This window comes from Lacerta agilis, chromosome 14, assembly GCF_009819535.1.
Source record: "Lacerta agilis isolate rLacAgi1 chromosome 14, rLacAgi1.pri, whole genome shotgun sequence".
Taxonomy (NCBI): domain Eukaryota; kingdom Metazoa; phylum Chordata; class Lepidosauria; order Squamata; family Lacertidae; genus Lacerta; species Lacerta agilis.
The window spans coordinates 33,693,444-33,708,003 of record NC_046325.1 but is presented as its reverse complement, the minus strand read 5'-3'; the positions used below and the strand labels follow the sequence as shown (position 1 = coordinate 33,708,003).

The 14,560-nt window shown below is 45.0% G+C and overlaps 1 protein-coding gene across 2 annotated transcripts in view; it reads left to right on the top strand.

Annotated features, from left to right (window-relative positions):
- Nucleotides 1-5,938, top strand: part of COL1A1 (collagen type I alpha 1 chain) — a 46,034-nt gene extending 40,096 nt beyond the window's left edge. For both annotated transcript variants that reach the window (XM_033171262.1, XM_033171263.1), the window contains 4 exons: nt 96-378; nt 1,215-1,405; nt 2,541-2,783; nt 3,926-5,938. In XM_033171262.1, the coding sequence (XP_033027153.1) occupies nt 96-378; nt 1,215-1,405; nt 2,541-2,783; nt 3,926-4,072 (864 nt within the window). In that variant the 3' untranslated portion in view covers nt 4,073-5,938. The remainder of the gene's footprint in view (nt 1-95; nt 379-1,214; nt 1,406-2,540; nt 2,784-3,925) is intronic.
- Nucleotides 5,939-14,560: the final 8,622 nt, after the last annotated feature.

The window sequence follows — 14,560 nt, the reverse complement described above, 5'->3', positions numbered from 1 at the left end:
GTACGTATTCCTTCTCACTGTACAAAGCTCATAGTTAACAGCATAATGGGTGGATGAGATCTTTGCCTGCAACTCTTCTTATTTCCCTTCTCCAGGGTCCTCCCGGACCACCTGGACCACCCGGTCCTCCAGGCCCACCCAGCGGCGGCTTCGACTTCAGCTTCCTGCCCCAGCCTCCTCAAGAGAAAGCTCACGATGGTGGCCGCTACTACAGAGCTGACGATGCCAACGTGATGCGTGACCGCGACCTGGAAGTAGACACTACTCTCAAGAGCCTGTCCATGCAGATCGAGAACATCCGCAGCCCTGACGGAACCCGTAAGAACCCAGCCCGCACTTGCCGCGACCTGAAGATGTGCCACGGAGACTGGAAGAGTGGTAAGTACAGGGGAGGGGGACAATTATGAGGTGCTGAAGTGGGGCGTCTCTAAAATGCCACAAATTCTCCTTTCTTCTGGACCACATCCGTTGTCAGAATGGCTCTGCCCTGCTCTTTTCTTCCTCATATATCAATCTTCTCACTTCCCCTCTCTTCTCTGCCACTGTTGACCTTTCTCTTTCACTTGGGGATTGTTTGCACAGCAAAGCATATAGTTGTTTTCTCAGGTCTGGGGCCAGGAATGGGTTTTCCACCAGAGCTGACTGGGCAGTGATTTGGGTGCCTTTTCTTGCAGCCTCTTCCCTAAATAATGTGCTTGAGTCAAGCAGAACAATTAATTCTCCCAAGTAGCTTCTATATGCAGAATGTGACTTGCATTTACTTAGGTCCTAAAGGGTGAAGTGGGCCTTCTAAGTTGCTGTAGAGCTTCTAGCTCCAGCCCAGGCTCTTCTCTGGCCCCTCTCCCCTCTACAAAAAAATATGCTTAGGAACCAGAATCCCATTACTTGTGTAGATAATTAATGCTGGAAAGCGATGAGGCAACCATCTTTTTTTTATATAATACACAGCCACCTCCCAATATTCCCTAGCTCTCTGAAGTCCATCTCAGCCATACATAGGTAGTTCTCTTTTCTATTCTTCTTTAGCTGTTTGCCTCCTCGTCTTATATGGAGTAAAGCTTGGGCAGATATTTTCCTAACCCACTTGGTTGTCTGAGAACTCATTGCATTGGGGGAGGGGTGATGATCAGGTTGACGTAAATTGATGGGGAGGTTTTTTGCTCCTGCGATCCATTCTCCATCAACCCCATTCACTTAACCCCATTCCTCATCAGGCGAGTACTGGATTGACCCCAACCAAGGCTGCAACCTGGATGCCATCAAGGTCTACTGTAACATGGAGACTGGAGAGACTTGTGTCCAATCTTCTCAGCCCACCATCCCCCAGAAGAACTGGTACATCAGCAACAACCACAAGGAGAAGAAGCATGTCTGGTTCGGCGAAAGCATGTCCGATGGCTTCCAGGTGAGACCAGGAATCGGTGAGGCAGCGACAGTTAACCAGCAAGTGTCTTAGCTGGGACTGCCAATCCCGTATCCTGAGCTGGGACTGGAGAGAGTTATTTCAGGGTCAGGTTTCCTCCAGGTCACCTGCTGAACTAGAATGGATATGAATTCCACATGACTTCCATGTGTGGAAAGCATGTTGCAGGCAGAAGAACCTGGTGACTGTTTGGTTGTTTAAATGGAAGCTTTGGGACCGTTTAGCAAGGGGTTGAAAAGACTGAGAATAGATAATCACCTTAATGCACAAGTAGGAGTGGCCTCAATGAGGCTGATAAATCCATGTCTACTTTCCATGTCTGCCATGGAATCTGCTCAGATTGTAACCAGAAAGATTAAGTTGCCCATTGAGAAAGGGCCTTTAGCTGTAAAATGTGGATGAGCCCTGGAATTGGCTGCCTAAGGAGGCCTGGGAATCACTGGGCTTTGTTGGAATGGGCTTGATTCACAAGGCAGAAGAAGTACCTGGGTGGTGGCTTGATGTCACTTCTAACCTTTATCCAAGGATGTTGAACACAATAGATGAAAATGGACAGGAAGAGGGAATTTATGTTGACCAAGGAGCCTCAAAGTACAATTCCTGGTGCTTGCAGGAAGTTGGGCTTGACGGCTCTTTAAATCACTTCCAACTCTATGATACTTGGAAGCAAAAAGGAGAGGGGAAGATCATTGGTTAAAAGCAAAGCATAGGCCAATTTTCAAGTGATATATTCCAGAGGTTCAGCTAGGCTCAAAGGTCCCTCGAAAGGTGACTTAGCATGCTGGAGTACCGGTAGTCTAGCACAAAGAAGCTGTAGATGGTGTAACTTGGAAAAGCAGTCTGTCAAGGAGAATGTATACCCTTTGCTTCATCTCTCTCTCTCTCTCCATCTCATTGTTTCCCAAGTTGGATTTTGGCTCCTTAAAGAGGGCAGCAGTCAGCTTATCTGGCTTTGCTCATTATTGCATTACTGCCTGCCTCGGTCCTCTGAGCATGAAGAGAAAGCAAAGGAGCTGGTTAGATTCCTAGATGTTGCAGGGGGTGGGGTTTCCTAGAGGACATGACACAAGCGCTAACCAATTCCTTGCTCCCTCCTTCCCTCCGTCTCCCATGGCAGTTCGAATATGGTGGCGAGGGATCCGACCCAGCTGACGTTGCCATTCAACTGACCTTCTTGCGGTTGATGTCCACTGAAGCTTCCCAGAACATCACTTACCACTGCAAGAACAGCGTGGCTTACATGAACGCAGAGACCGGCAACCTGCAGAATGCTCTGCTCCTCCAAGGCTCCAACGAGATCGAGATCAGAGCAGAGGGCAACAGCCGCTTCGTCTATGGAGTACCCAAGGATGGTTGCACGGTGAGTCATTGGGTCTTTAGATGTAGCAATGTGGGGTGGGGGGTACAATAGATTCTCTCTCTCTCTCTGACTGGAGACCTTGCGCATAAGCTGCAGTGTTTTACTCATGGCTGGCAGGGGTGTTCCCACTTCCCCCTCTGTACCTCCTGCTACAACCATGCTTTGGAACTGGGAGACAATCCATATAAAAACAATGCTGTATGTAAGAATGGCCAGAGGCAGGGGAAAATAGGGGTAGGAAGGCAGGTCTGGCTGAGGAAGTCAGGACGGCAGGTTGACGTCTCAGTACTGTGAATCCTATCTGTGTTTGGAAACACATACACTGGGTGCTTTTCAGTGCTGAAGCATGGCAGATGAGGGATGCAATATCCCTATTCAGCAGCAGAACCCTCTGAAAGATCTCAGGACGGGGAAGCCGTGGCCCTGCAGAAGTTTGTCGGACTTCAGTTCCCATCAGCTCCATGACCAGTGCTCAGGAGTGATGGGGATAACAGTCCAATAATATATGGAGGGCCGCAGTCTCCGTACTGCTGCCATAATAAATCCTCAGAACCTGCAATGGTGTATCTCGCTTAGTATAGCGGTCCCTACTTACTTGTGCTGTTGGCATCTGGATCGGGGACAGAATCTTGGACGTTTTAGATGTTTCCGTTTCAAGGCACATCCTGCTTTTTGACCCAAAAGGCCTTCAAGGCAAGAGAGCGTCCAAATGGATGGCTGAGTCCAGAGTAGCTTAAATCCATCAGAAGACAGTGATAGCGCAAGATCAGATGCTGTGACTTTTCCTCCTGGCTATGCATGGTGGCTTCCTCTGGACTTAAGGACCTGGATTCTGGTCATGCAGAAGATAGACCATAACATATCCTCCAACTTCTATGTTGGTTCTGCCTCTTTTCTCACAGCGCCCTGAATCCCTGAAGTTCTAAATGCCAGAGTAATTATGTTCCAGTGGCACAATGGGATGGGCAACCAGGGTGGGGAAGGCAGGAGCCAGCTTTTAGGAGCACAGTTGACCAGGGAGAAAGTTCAGATCAGATGTTGGGAGGGGTGTGTCATTCCTCTGTACTCGAAATCTTCAAAAGTCCATTGAGCCATAAACAAAATTCTGATTTCTAAATTCTGATTTTTTCCTCCCTCTGCAGCGTCACACTGGCAGTTGGGACAAGACAGTCATCGAATACAAGACAACAAAAACTTCCCGGTTGCCCATCATTGATGTGGCTCCCATGGACATTGGTGGCAGAGACCAGGAATTCGGCTTTGAGATTGGACCAGTCTGCTTCTTGTAAACCCAAAAGGAAACCTGACAGTTTAAAAAATAAAATAAAAAACAGCCAAAAAAGAAGGAAATTTCACATGGACTTGAATTTGTGTCTTTTTCTATCCATCATCTCTAAAACTATTTTTGTTTCCGTTAAAAAAAAAACAAAAAAAGCATTAAACCAAAAAAATAAAAATAAATGACTTTTCAAAAATAATTAAGGAAGTGCATCCACTTGCTTGACTTTATTATTATTATTAAAATCCCCAAAGACAGAATGGTTTGATTTTATCTTCTTCTTTAAAAAAAAGATCAAGTAATATTGTGGGACCAATATTTGTACATTCCAAAAATACATATATAAAAACCATACAAAATGACAAAATCAGTCAAAACCAAGCAACACCTGGAATACATCTGTATGAAAATCTGGTGTGTGTGTTTTTCTTCCTGGCAGCAATCAGAGCAATACCAAACTTAGTGGTAGAACCTGCCCATCACAACCCCATCAAAAATAACCTCCCCCCCCTCTCAACCCAGAACTGTAAAAAATAAATAAATCCCAAAATCTACCTATAGACCATCTTTCTCTGCTGTTACCTGATAGAAAGAGATTTATCTTTCTCTCTTTTTTTTAACTTGGAGCAATGCCACTGAAAAGATTATTCTTTCAGCCATTTTAAATGTACGTTTTTTTCCGTTTTGTTCAGTCGGCAACGGGGATAAATTTGGCGAAGTTATCATAAAAAAAGGTGTGGCACTGAGTGGTTTTTCAAAACAGAAACCTGTTTGAAGAAAAAAGAACAGGTGATAGTGCCTTTCCCTCTCAGAGAGGTCAGGTGGGGGGGGGGGAGGAGAGACAGGTTTAACAGCTTTAATTATTTTGTCGGTGAACAACTGAAGGAAAAAAATGGCCAATAATACCAGAAAGCAGAGAAAATGTAATGTTAAATGTATATTATTGTTGTATGGACGGCTACCTCACCATTGTCATTTTCAAGTTCTTTGGGGTAGTTTTGGGGTCTTTTTTTTAATACTAGCATCAGCTTGCATGGAGGGGGGCGAAGAAACTGGGCAGAGTTTCAGGTTTAGATAAAGGTGCTAACTGTGTCTTTCATTTTTTATTTTTTTTTAGTCTGCTATGTTAATAATTTTCAGGTCCCATGAAATTTCTATTTTTTACTTTTTGAGGTGACGAAACCTAGAAAAACCTCACCCCGAGCACAGCTTTGCTGAAAAGGGGGCCATTTGGTGCTATAGAAATGAGATTATTGGAGGGGGGAAGAAAATTGGATGCCTTGCTGCCCAGAGATACTTGTGAATTTTTTTTCAAAAGGTGCTATTTCTTTTTTAACAAGCAAAAATAATAATAAAAAACGAGGATGAGGAAAAAATAAATCAAACATTGCTACAAGGGATCGAGGTCTCAGCAGTTTCTGTCTTTCTCTTGTAAAGCAGGTGGATTCTCTTTTGGCTTGTATTTTCTCCCCCATTCCCCCAGTTCTTCTCCTCCATCACCTCTCTCCTTTTCTCTCTCTTCCATCTTTCGTCCTATCCCACAAGCAAACACTTTTGCCAAGCCTCCCTTGTCTGCTCATCACCCTCCCTCACTGCTGATTCATTCTTCCCTTTCTTATCCACCTCTTTCTCCTCAGCTCTGCCAACATCACCCCTCATCTCTTTTTTTTCTCCCCCCCCTTCCTCCACTTTCTGTCTTTCGTTGGGTTTCCAACTCAAGCAAAAAACCCATAATTCCTCTCTTTCTCACAAGAGGCAGATGTTGTAGGGAGTGTGAGCGGCCGAAGATTCTGTACCTATTTTGTATATGTATAATAATTTGAGATGTTTTTAATTATTTTGACTGCTGAAATAAAGCATGTGAAATGATCCAACACACCGGTTGTTCTTCAGACTTTTTCTGTCACGCAAGGCCAGGGCGTCGGTTGGGAGGACGGGGCAAAGGCTTCCTGCACTTTTACTGGTGTGCCTAACATTTCAAACATGAGCCGCTTTGGGAAATTATCATTACTAACCAGTGCTGGGGTTTCCCCCCCCCCCCCTAGAAACAAAAAGGTGCCAGAACTCACCATGAACATCTCCCTTGTTGTCTTATAATGGCACCCATCTGAAGGGTGTCAGAACTGAATTCCCACTGGATAAAAAAAAAATGCCCTGTTGTTAACTGTCATGGCTGTCCCCAAGGAACCAAAGGGAACATAGTTGTGTGAGGGCGTTGAGGTAATTTTCTGTCAGAGACAGGGAAGCGAACCCCAGGCCCTCCATATGTTCCTGGACTTCCAAGTCCCATCAGCCCCTGGTCAGAAATGGTGGGACTTGTAGTCCAGCGAAATCTTGAAGGCCACAGGATTCTTGCTTTGGGGAGAAATATGTCCCTGCGTTTCTCACTGGGAGCCCTGACAGCCCCGCCAGTTGACGTTCACAGTGTGGGCACGCTGTAGCCTGAGGGAAAGGAGTCCGAGTTTTGTTCCTTCGCTTAGTTCTTCTGACAACTTCTCCCTTTGCATGGTCCTGTCTCATCCTTGCTCTCTTCTTGTATGCCTGGTTATTTCCTCCCACCCCACAACTTCTTCTAGAACTGGTCAATATGTCCCCTGCCCCCCACCCAATGCTGCTATTAGGCTCGACAACTTCTAACCGCCTGGCTCCCATATGTTTTAACACAGAGAGACGGAAAAAACAAACTTAAGCAGGTAAAGCGCTCGTCGTTTTAGCTCCCCGTGAAGAAAAAGTGCCTCTTGTCACTTTGTGGGTCACGCTCCTCCCGGCAAAAACGCACCACACCTGTCCTCCTGGCTGCCACCTTCATCCTCAGTTCGACAGATTCATCTTGATTTGATTTTTTTCCTCCCCGTCTCCAGATATTTCACCTCAGACATTTGCCCCCACAGGGATTCATCCTGCTGGTTTCCAGCCACCGTGAAATTTCTCTTTTAACCAACCCCCCCCCCTCCACCTCAAAATCACCAGAGAGCTTGAAGAAACAAGCAAACAGCCAACCCATCACCCAACAGTTCAGTTTCATAACAGAGTGGCAATGAATTCGGGACAAAGAGACATATAAAAACTGTGGACTTAGCAAAATGCTGAGGAAGATGGTCCTCCTCGAGGCAGGAGGCTTAAGTTCCGACAAATATTTATAAAGCAAAAAAACTTTCTGAGAATATTCCACCCCGAAAATTTCTTTTTCACACCCACATTTCCCCCCTCATATATATTTTCCCCCTCCCTCTTCTCTATGAGCCGGAAAACACCTTTCTTTTAAAGGAAGCTGAACAAATTCCAGAAACCAAAAGCCCAGCTCCCCTCCCACAAACAAAATGTCATTTCATTCCATTTTTTAAAAAAGGTGCCCCAACACCACAATGGTCACCTTCCTCTCCTGCAACAATTCTTGCAATGTGTGATTTATGAGAGTGAAACGCCAGGGCTTGAGTTTGCCTAGCGGCCAATGCCATCTTACCCTTGAAGCCTCGTGCAACGATCCAAACTGTGTGGGGGAGATGCTGGGGGGGGGGGAGAGAATAAAAGGCACTCTGTGCATGCTCAGAAGCACTTATCCATGGCACTGGAAAGAGATTTCAAGCCTGAGCTGTGGAGGCACATGCGAAGCTGTGGGATCCTGTCTGCAGGTGCTCAAAGCCAGAAGGAACAAGCTTCACAGCCTCATTGCTTCACCTCAACATCCGCCAGCCTTTCTTTCTTGGGTTTTCTTCTTCCTCTTATCCGTTGTCCAGGAACCATTCTTGCCTCCGGTCTGCTTTTCCAGTCTGCCATTATGTCAGATCTGCACCACTTGCGGCCCATCTCCCCAACACCCTACCAGCTCTCTCTCTCATATACTCAGCATTTCTGAGATCTTTGCAAACCGGTCTGAGCTTTCAATTCCTTTTGCTTACCTGACACTCTAAACAGGAGAGGGAGAAAGTTGTGGGTGGGGGGGGGGAGAGAACCCTCCTCCTCCCTCACCAAACACGAGAGCTGGCGTCTTCTCCCCACTTGCCAGGAAAGCTGGACGGCGTTCAATGGTCCTCATTCAGGAGCTAGCGAGAAGAGGGGCTCTTTGCATCAAAGGGTGCTTTGTCAAAGGGGGAAACGCACAGCAGAGGCATCATGCGCAAACATGCGCACGGTGGATATTTCGGCCCCTTCCAAAGAGGCCTGGTTGCGAAGGCGGAAAAAGCACAGTCGCTCGGATGGCAGCTCACGAATAAGAAGCTTTTGAAAACACAAAGGATGGATGGAGCGTTTTCAAAACAACCAACATCTGTCTGGGAAACCCCAAGGCCCAAATGGAGTGGGGTGAAAACCAGTCATGGTAGTTTCTGCCTTGGTGTTGCTGTGTATCTACCCTATACAGCAGACACGTCCAACAGGTAGATCGCGATCTACCGGTAGATCACTGGACGTCTGTGGTAGATCACTGGTAGATCACTGGCTCCCCTCAAAGAAGCTCAACAACTTTGACCTGAACCCCTAAAAAACGGGCTTTCCTCCCTAAAAAAAGCTCAACAACCTGAACCCCCCCCCCCAAATGGGGTAGATCACTACCTGTTTTTAACTCTGTGAGTAGATTGTAGTCTCTTGGGAGTTGGCCACCCCTGCTATACAGGGTCAGACCATTTGCCCATCACAGGGCAGGAGGTTTGATGAGGCCCTAAGCTACTGAAGGTAATGGGGCCCTTTATATGTCCAGCTGTCCTTTGTCAACAACAAATTGTTACTTTTTTATGTTGAATATATGCTTTATGGTAATTTATGGACCTAATAGGTATCTAAAGCCATTTGCACATGTTGCCAGGCAACCAGTCCACGCAGAATGTAGGCACCCTATATATAGAAAGGAGCAAACCAGTGATATTTTAGAGAGCAGGCTAGCAGGCGGGGCCCATTACTTACATCATAGAAGAAGAAGAAGAGTTTGGATTTGATATCCCGCTTTATCTCTACCTTAAGGACATTCTCCTTTCCCTTCCTCCCCCACAACAAACACTCTGTGAGGCGAGTGAGGCTGAGAGACTTCAGAGAAGTGTGACTAGCCCAAGGTCACCCAGCAGCTACATGTGGAGGAGCGGGGATGCGAACCCGGTTCACCAGATTACGAGTCTACCGCTCTCAACCACTACACACACAGTGTCTTGTGTAGGAGCCTACACAACAGAAAACACTGTTGCTGTATATAGGTTTTATTTTATTTGTTTTTTATCTTATATTTTGGAAATGTACATCCATTTTTTTCCTTTAAATTTTTTTTGGGGGCCCCCAAGAGAGTGGGGCCCTAAGCTATAGCTTGTTTAGCTTGCACGTAAATCTGGCACTGGCCCATCAAGATGTTGTGGACTGTCCTTCTTTGGAGGTTTTTTAAGCACAGGATGGATGGTCATCTGTCAGGGATGCCTTAGCTGATCTTCCTGTATTTGCAGGGGGTTGGACTAGATGTCCCTCGGGGTCCCTTCGAGCTCTACAATTCTATGAGTCTATGATCAGTATGCTGACTGGCAGTGGCTCTTCAGGGGTTCAGACAGGGGTCTCCCCCAGGCCTAGCTGGAGATGCCAAGGTCAAATCTGAGGCCTTCTACATAGGGACCCCTACCAATGAGCCATGCTGGCCCTTCCCTCCATCTCTTCTGTGAGCCCCTTCAAGGCCCACCTAGCCTCACTTTGCCTCCCCTTCTGTTGTCACTTGCCACATGCTGGCTGCATTCAGACGTGGGGTTTTACTTGTTATAATGCTTCCTGTGCTGATTTCTAATGCCAATCTACCACCACAAATTTTGTCAACGCGAAACTCTGGCGATTTTATGAATTAACTGGGGTTGGCAGATGTAACTTTTCTGGAAACAAATGCGACCCCCAAGCCAAGGAGATAAATAAGTACAGTGGTGCCCCGCTAGACGAAAATAATTCGTTCTGCGAATCTTTTCGTCTAGCAGTTTTTTCGTCTAGCGAAGCGGCAATGCAAACCGTGGTTTTCGCTAGACGAAAAAAAACGGAAAAAAATTTCGTCTTGAGAGGCAGCCCCATAGACAATTTCGTCTAGCGAGTTTTTCGTCTAGCGAGGCATTCGTCTAGCGGGGCACCACTGTACACAACCCTTAGATGATGGCTGAAGGCAGCCCTGTATTGTTTTGTTATGTTTTTATATATGTTGGAAGCCACCCAGAATGGCTGGAGCAAGCCAGTCACCACTAGATTTCAGAAGCAGAACTTCTGATGTGTGGGAAATCGCCTTAACCACAAAAATGAATGGGCAGGATCCAAGCATACCCTCCAACATTTCTTCAATGACAATAGTGACATCATAAGAAAAAGTGGGACATTCCAGGATCAAATCAGAAACCGGGACAGCTTCTCTAAATCAGGGATGTCCCTGGAAAATAGGGGCACTGGGAGGGTCTGTTGAAGATGACCCTAACTACATGTAGACTAGCCCCGGAAAACACCCACTGCCCCAAAATGCACCCATCATCAATATTAAGGCTGATCTGAAATACCCGCTTAGCAATGATGCACTCTCAGGACAGGAAGAACTACAACAGAGTCCGCATAATGCTCCAACTATTCATCTACAATGAAGTTTCTGTGCCGAATTTCCTGGAAGCCCTTCGACTTGGACCGGGGGTGGGATATCTTCGCAGCACACTCTGAACTTTATTTGCTCCTTCAGAACTCATGCAACGCTTGCTGTGCAGCAACTGGAGGAGGAAAATCTGTGCTCTGTTCAACAGAAAATGGATTTTACAAAAGGAAAAATGATCGTGAAATGGTGAGGCATTGCTGCAAAAAGGACCGCCTTTGTGTTTACGTTCATGCATTTATCCATTTCTGCTCCTAGCTTCAGGATCAAGGTGCAAGGTATATGAGATGTACAGTATGCACATTCATATTTGCCTTATTAAATCAAACTTTTCACATGGCTGCTCCACAGAGTCAGAGGCAGGGAATACTCCTCTGGTGATGTCACAGAAACTGACCAATCAGCAGCTACCACAACCACACATATATCTGGGAGAACAAGCTTAGAATCTGTTTCTTTCCCCAGGTAGAGCTTGAAGCATGCTGAAGATCTGCAAAAACCCATTTGCTCTGAGCAGAAGACAGCTAGACAGAAAAGCTGTATTCCATATTGTGGGCTATGGAGACTCCTTCACTTTTTTGCAACTGAATGGAATGGAGACGAGGATAGGAACACGTTGCTTTTTCGTGGATTATGTGCTTTGATGTTATGGTCCTTGGTTAGCCAGTGAACCAGAAAAGGAAAGAAAAAGCTTGCTTTTTTCTGGATGCAGGCTAAGAAGAGAGTCAATTCTTACGGGAGATGGAGGAGGAGGGGAAGATTAATCCTGGGACATTCTGCTCCAATCAACTGCCATGGCATTAAATTCGTAGGTCGTTGTTCTTCAGATGACTCTTGATTCCTCCCAGAACTAAAGGCTTAAAAGCACCAATTAGACTTTAAAAAAATATTGCTTTAATCACTGTTCAGAGTTCACTTGTTGTGGTATCACAGTGTGTCTGTTAACAATGAAAGGTTATTATTTAGTTTGGTAGTAGTGCAAAGGTAGGTATAGTGTGTGTGTGTGTGAGAGAGAGAGAGAGAGAGAGAGAGGAAGGAAGGAAGGAAGGAAGGAAGGAAGGAAGGAAGGAAGAAGTATTTGTCTTTTACCAAGCGTTTCATATTTAAATTGCAAAGCTGTAGAATATTTTTATTGGGTGTGGCCTCATGAAGCGTTCTGTGAATTGTGAAAGCTGACATACACAGATCTCACCTCTTCCAATACAAAGGGGGTAATTTTACCTGAGTTTTCATTTTAGGATTTAAAAACCAGGGGGGGTTGGACCTGTACTGTTTGAAGACAAGGGGCTTCCATGATGTTCTATTTGACAGTTTCTGATGTCCAGCTGTGACATACTGTGTCAACCAGGGGTGCAGAACATTTGAATCTATAGGTCGGTGTGTCTGTGAGCATGTGGCAGTCAAAGGTGTTGAGATTTTCTTCGTACAGAGCAGGAAGTAGGATTGGGTGAATATGTCCATTTCGGATTCTCTCTGTTTTTCATTTTTCCAGTCTTAAACTCAATTCTCTACCCTGCCACATTAGTTTTTATTCATTGTTTTCTTTTTCTTTTTTTAAAAAAAAGTCATCGTGAAAATTAATCGGCATCTTAGTGCAAATTTCTCCATATACACACGTTAATGCAATTTTATGCACATTTTTGCAAGCAATTTCCCCTAATTAATGCAATTTGATATGTCAGTTTCAATAAACATACATTTCTGCGTATGTGCATTTTCTTTACTCATTACCTTCCTGGAGAACTGCATGGCAAAATCCAGAGAACAGTGAATTCCGAAGGATGCTTTAGGTCACCTAATGTTCGGTGAAATGTGATTTACGTATGTTTGCCTTTAAATGCGAACTGAACCCAATTTCTCTCCCATTCCTAGCATGCTCAGAATATGAGGTATTGAGGATTTCTTTGTGTGAAATGAGAGAGTAGACTGTGCATGGACACAGCATGTGCTAAAGGGGTGTGGGAGATTTATTATATGTATTAACAGGTCCATCCTGAAGTGTGTGCAGGGGGGGGGGAGGTAAAGCACCCCTGGACGGTTAAGTCCAGTCAAAGGTGACTATGGGGTTGCGGCACTCATCTCACTTTTCACACCGAGGGAGCCAGCGTTTGTCCACAGACAGCGTTCTGGCTCTTGTGGCCAGCAGGACTAAACCGCTTCTAGCACAACAGGACACTGTGACAGAAACCAGAGCGCATGGAAACGCCGTTTACGTTCCCGCCACAGCAGTACCTATTTATCTACTTGCACTGGCGTGCTTTCGAACTGCTAGGTTGGCAGGAGCTGGGACAGAACAACGGGAGCTCACCCCGTCGCGGGGATTCGAACCACCGACCTTCTTATCAGCAAGCCCAGGAGGCTCAGTGGTTTAGACCACAGTGCCACCCGCGCCCCTTTTGAAGTGTGTGCTCTTTCGTGGCGAGTGCTCATTTGTACAGGATGGAACACGCATGCATCTGTTGAAAGTTTGTGTGTGCGATGGAAGTGCACATTGGGGTGGATGCAGTGCTTTTTTTCTGGGGGGACGAATACCCCTAAACATTTTGTGAATCTAATTTTGGCCTCATTGAGGAACAATATTTCCAATAGGAGAAGGAAAATGAGAGTACCCCTAAACTTTTTTTTAGGAAAAAAGCACCGACTACCTGACTTTTAGAAGACACCTGAAGGCAGCCCTGTATAGGGAAGTATTTAATGTCTGGTGTTTTATCGTGTTTTTAATATTCATTCTGGAGGAGATGGATTTTTGGCATCTGTGCCAATTCAGATAAACGCAAGATCAGAGAAAGAAACAGCCCCTAGACACTGTAACCTTCAAGCAGTTTGACTTCACCCCCCAAAGGCATTGTCTCCTGAGACAGAAGGGTGCCAAACAACCAGTTGGGGGTCCCTTGTGGGCGCTAGGCTAGGGGAGGCTGATCTAGGTATTTATCACTGTATACCCTCTGCTTTAAGTATAAAGTCACTCTGACTTCTATAATGTATACACTTCTCTTTTAAAAAATGAACTTAAAAAGGTCTATGTATCCACTGTGCTTAGATTTTTTTTAATGGCACCTCATAGGCTCTGATTCATACCCTCCAACATTTCTCTGATGAAAACAGGGACGTCCCATTCCATGACAATAATTTTTACTATTTATACCCCACGAATCTTACTGGGTATGAATGGTAGCTTCCAAAATATATAAAAAGATAATAAAACATGAAACATTTTTTTTAAAAAAACCATTTCCCTATACAGGATTGCCTTTAGATGGCTCGGGGGTCGGATAACTCCAAACCCACCATCCTTTCTCCAATGAAAATAGGGACGTCCTAAGGAAAAGCAGGACATTCTGGGGTCAAATCAGAAACCTGGACGGCTTCTCTAAATCAGGGATGTCCCTGGAAAATAGAGACACTTGGAGGGTCTGTACATTTGAAATGTTTTTTTTTCTAAGTAGAAGACAGTTTAGATGGCATGCTTGTTGAAAATCAGAATGTTATGGATATATCCACCTGCACAAACCACAAAAAAACGTAACCTGCTGAGTATCATAAATATAATATCTCATTTTATGTCATTGCCATGTGTAGAACTACTACATCCCATGTATTTTGCTCGTGTCTAGTATTCCTATGCATGGAACATTACTGAACTTTAGGAATTATTATCACTCCTCCATGCATTGATTATTTTGGGCCTCTTTCTACACATGTGAAACGGACCTGTATATATTTTATATTGTAATCCTTGTTTAGCATTTAGCTGAATTTCATACCCCGTTTTATGGCAATGACATAAAATAAGATATTATATTTATGATACTCAGCAGGTTACGTTTTTTGTGGTTTGTGCTACTATTGTACGTAACCAAGGTTTTTGGGTGGTTTGTATATACACCTGCACAGCAGTGTATATACGGTATTTGAAATAAA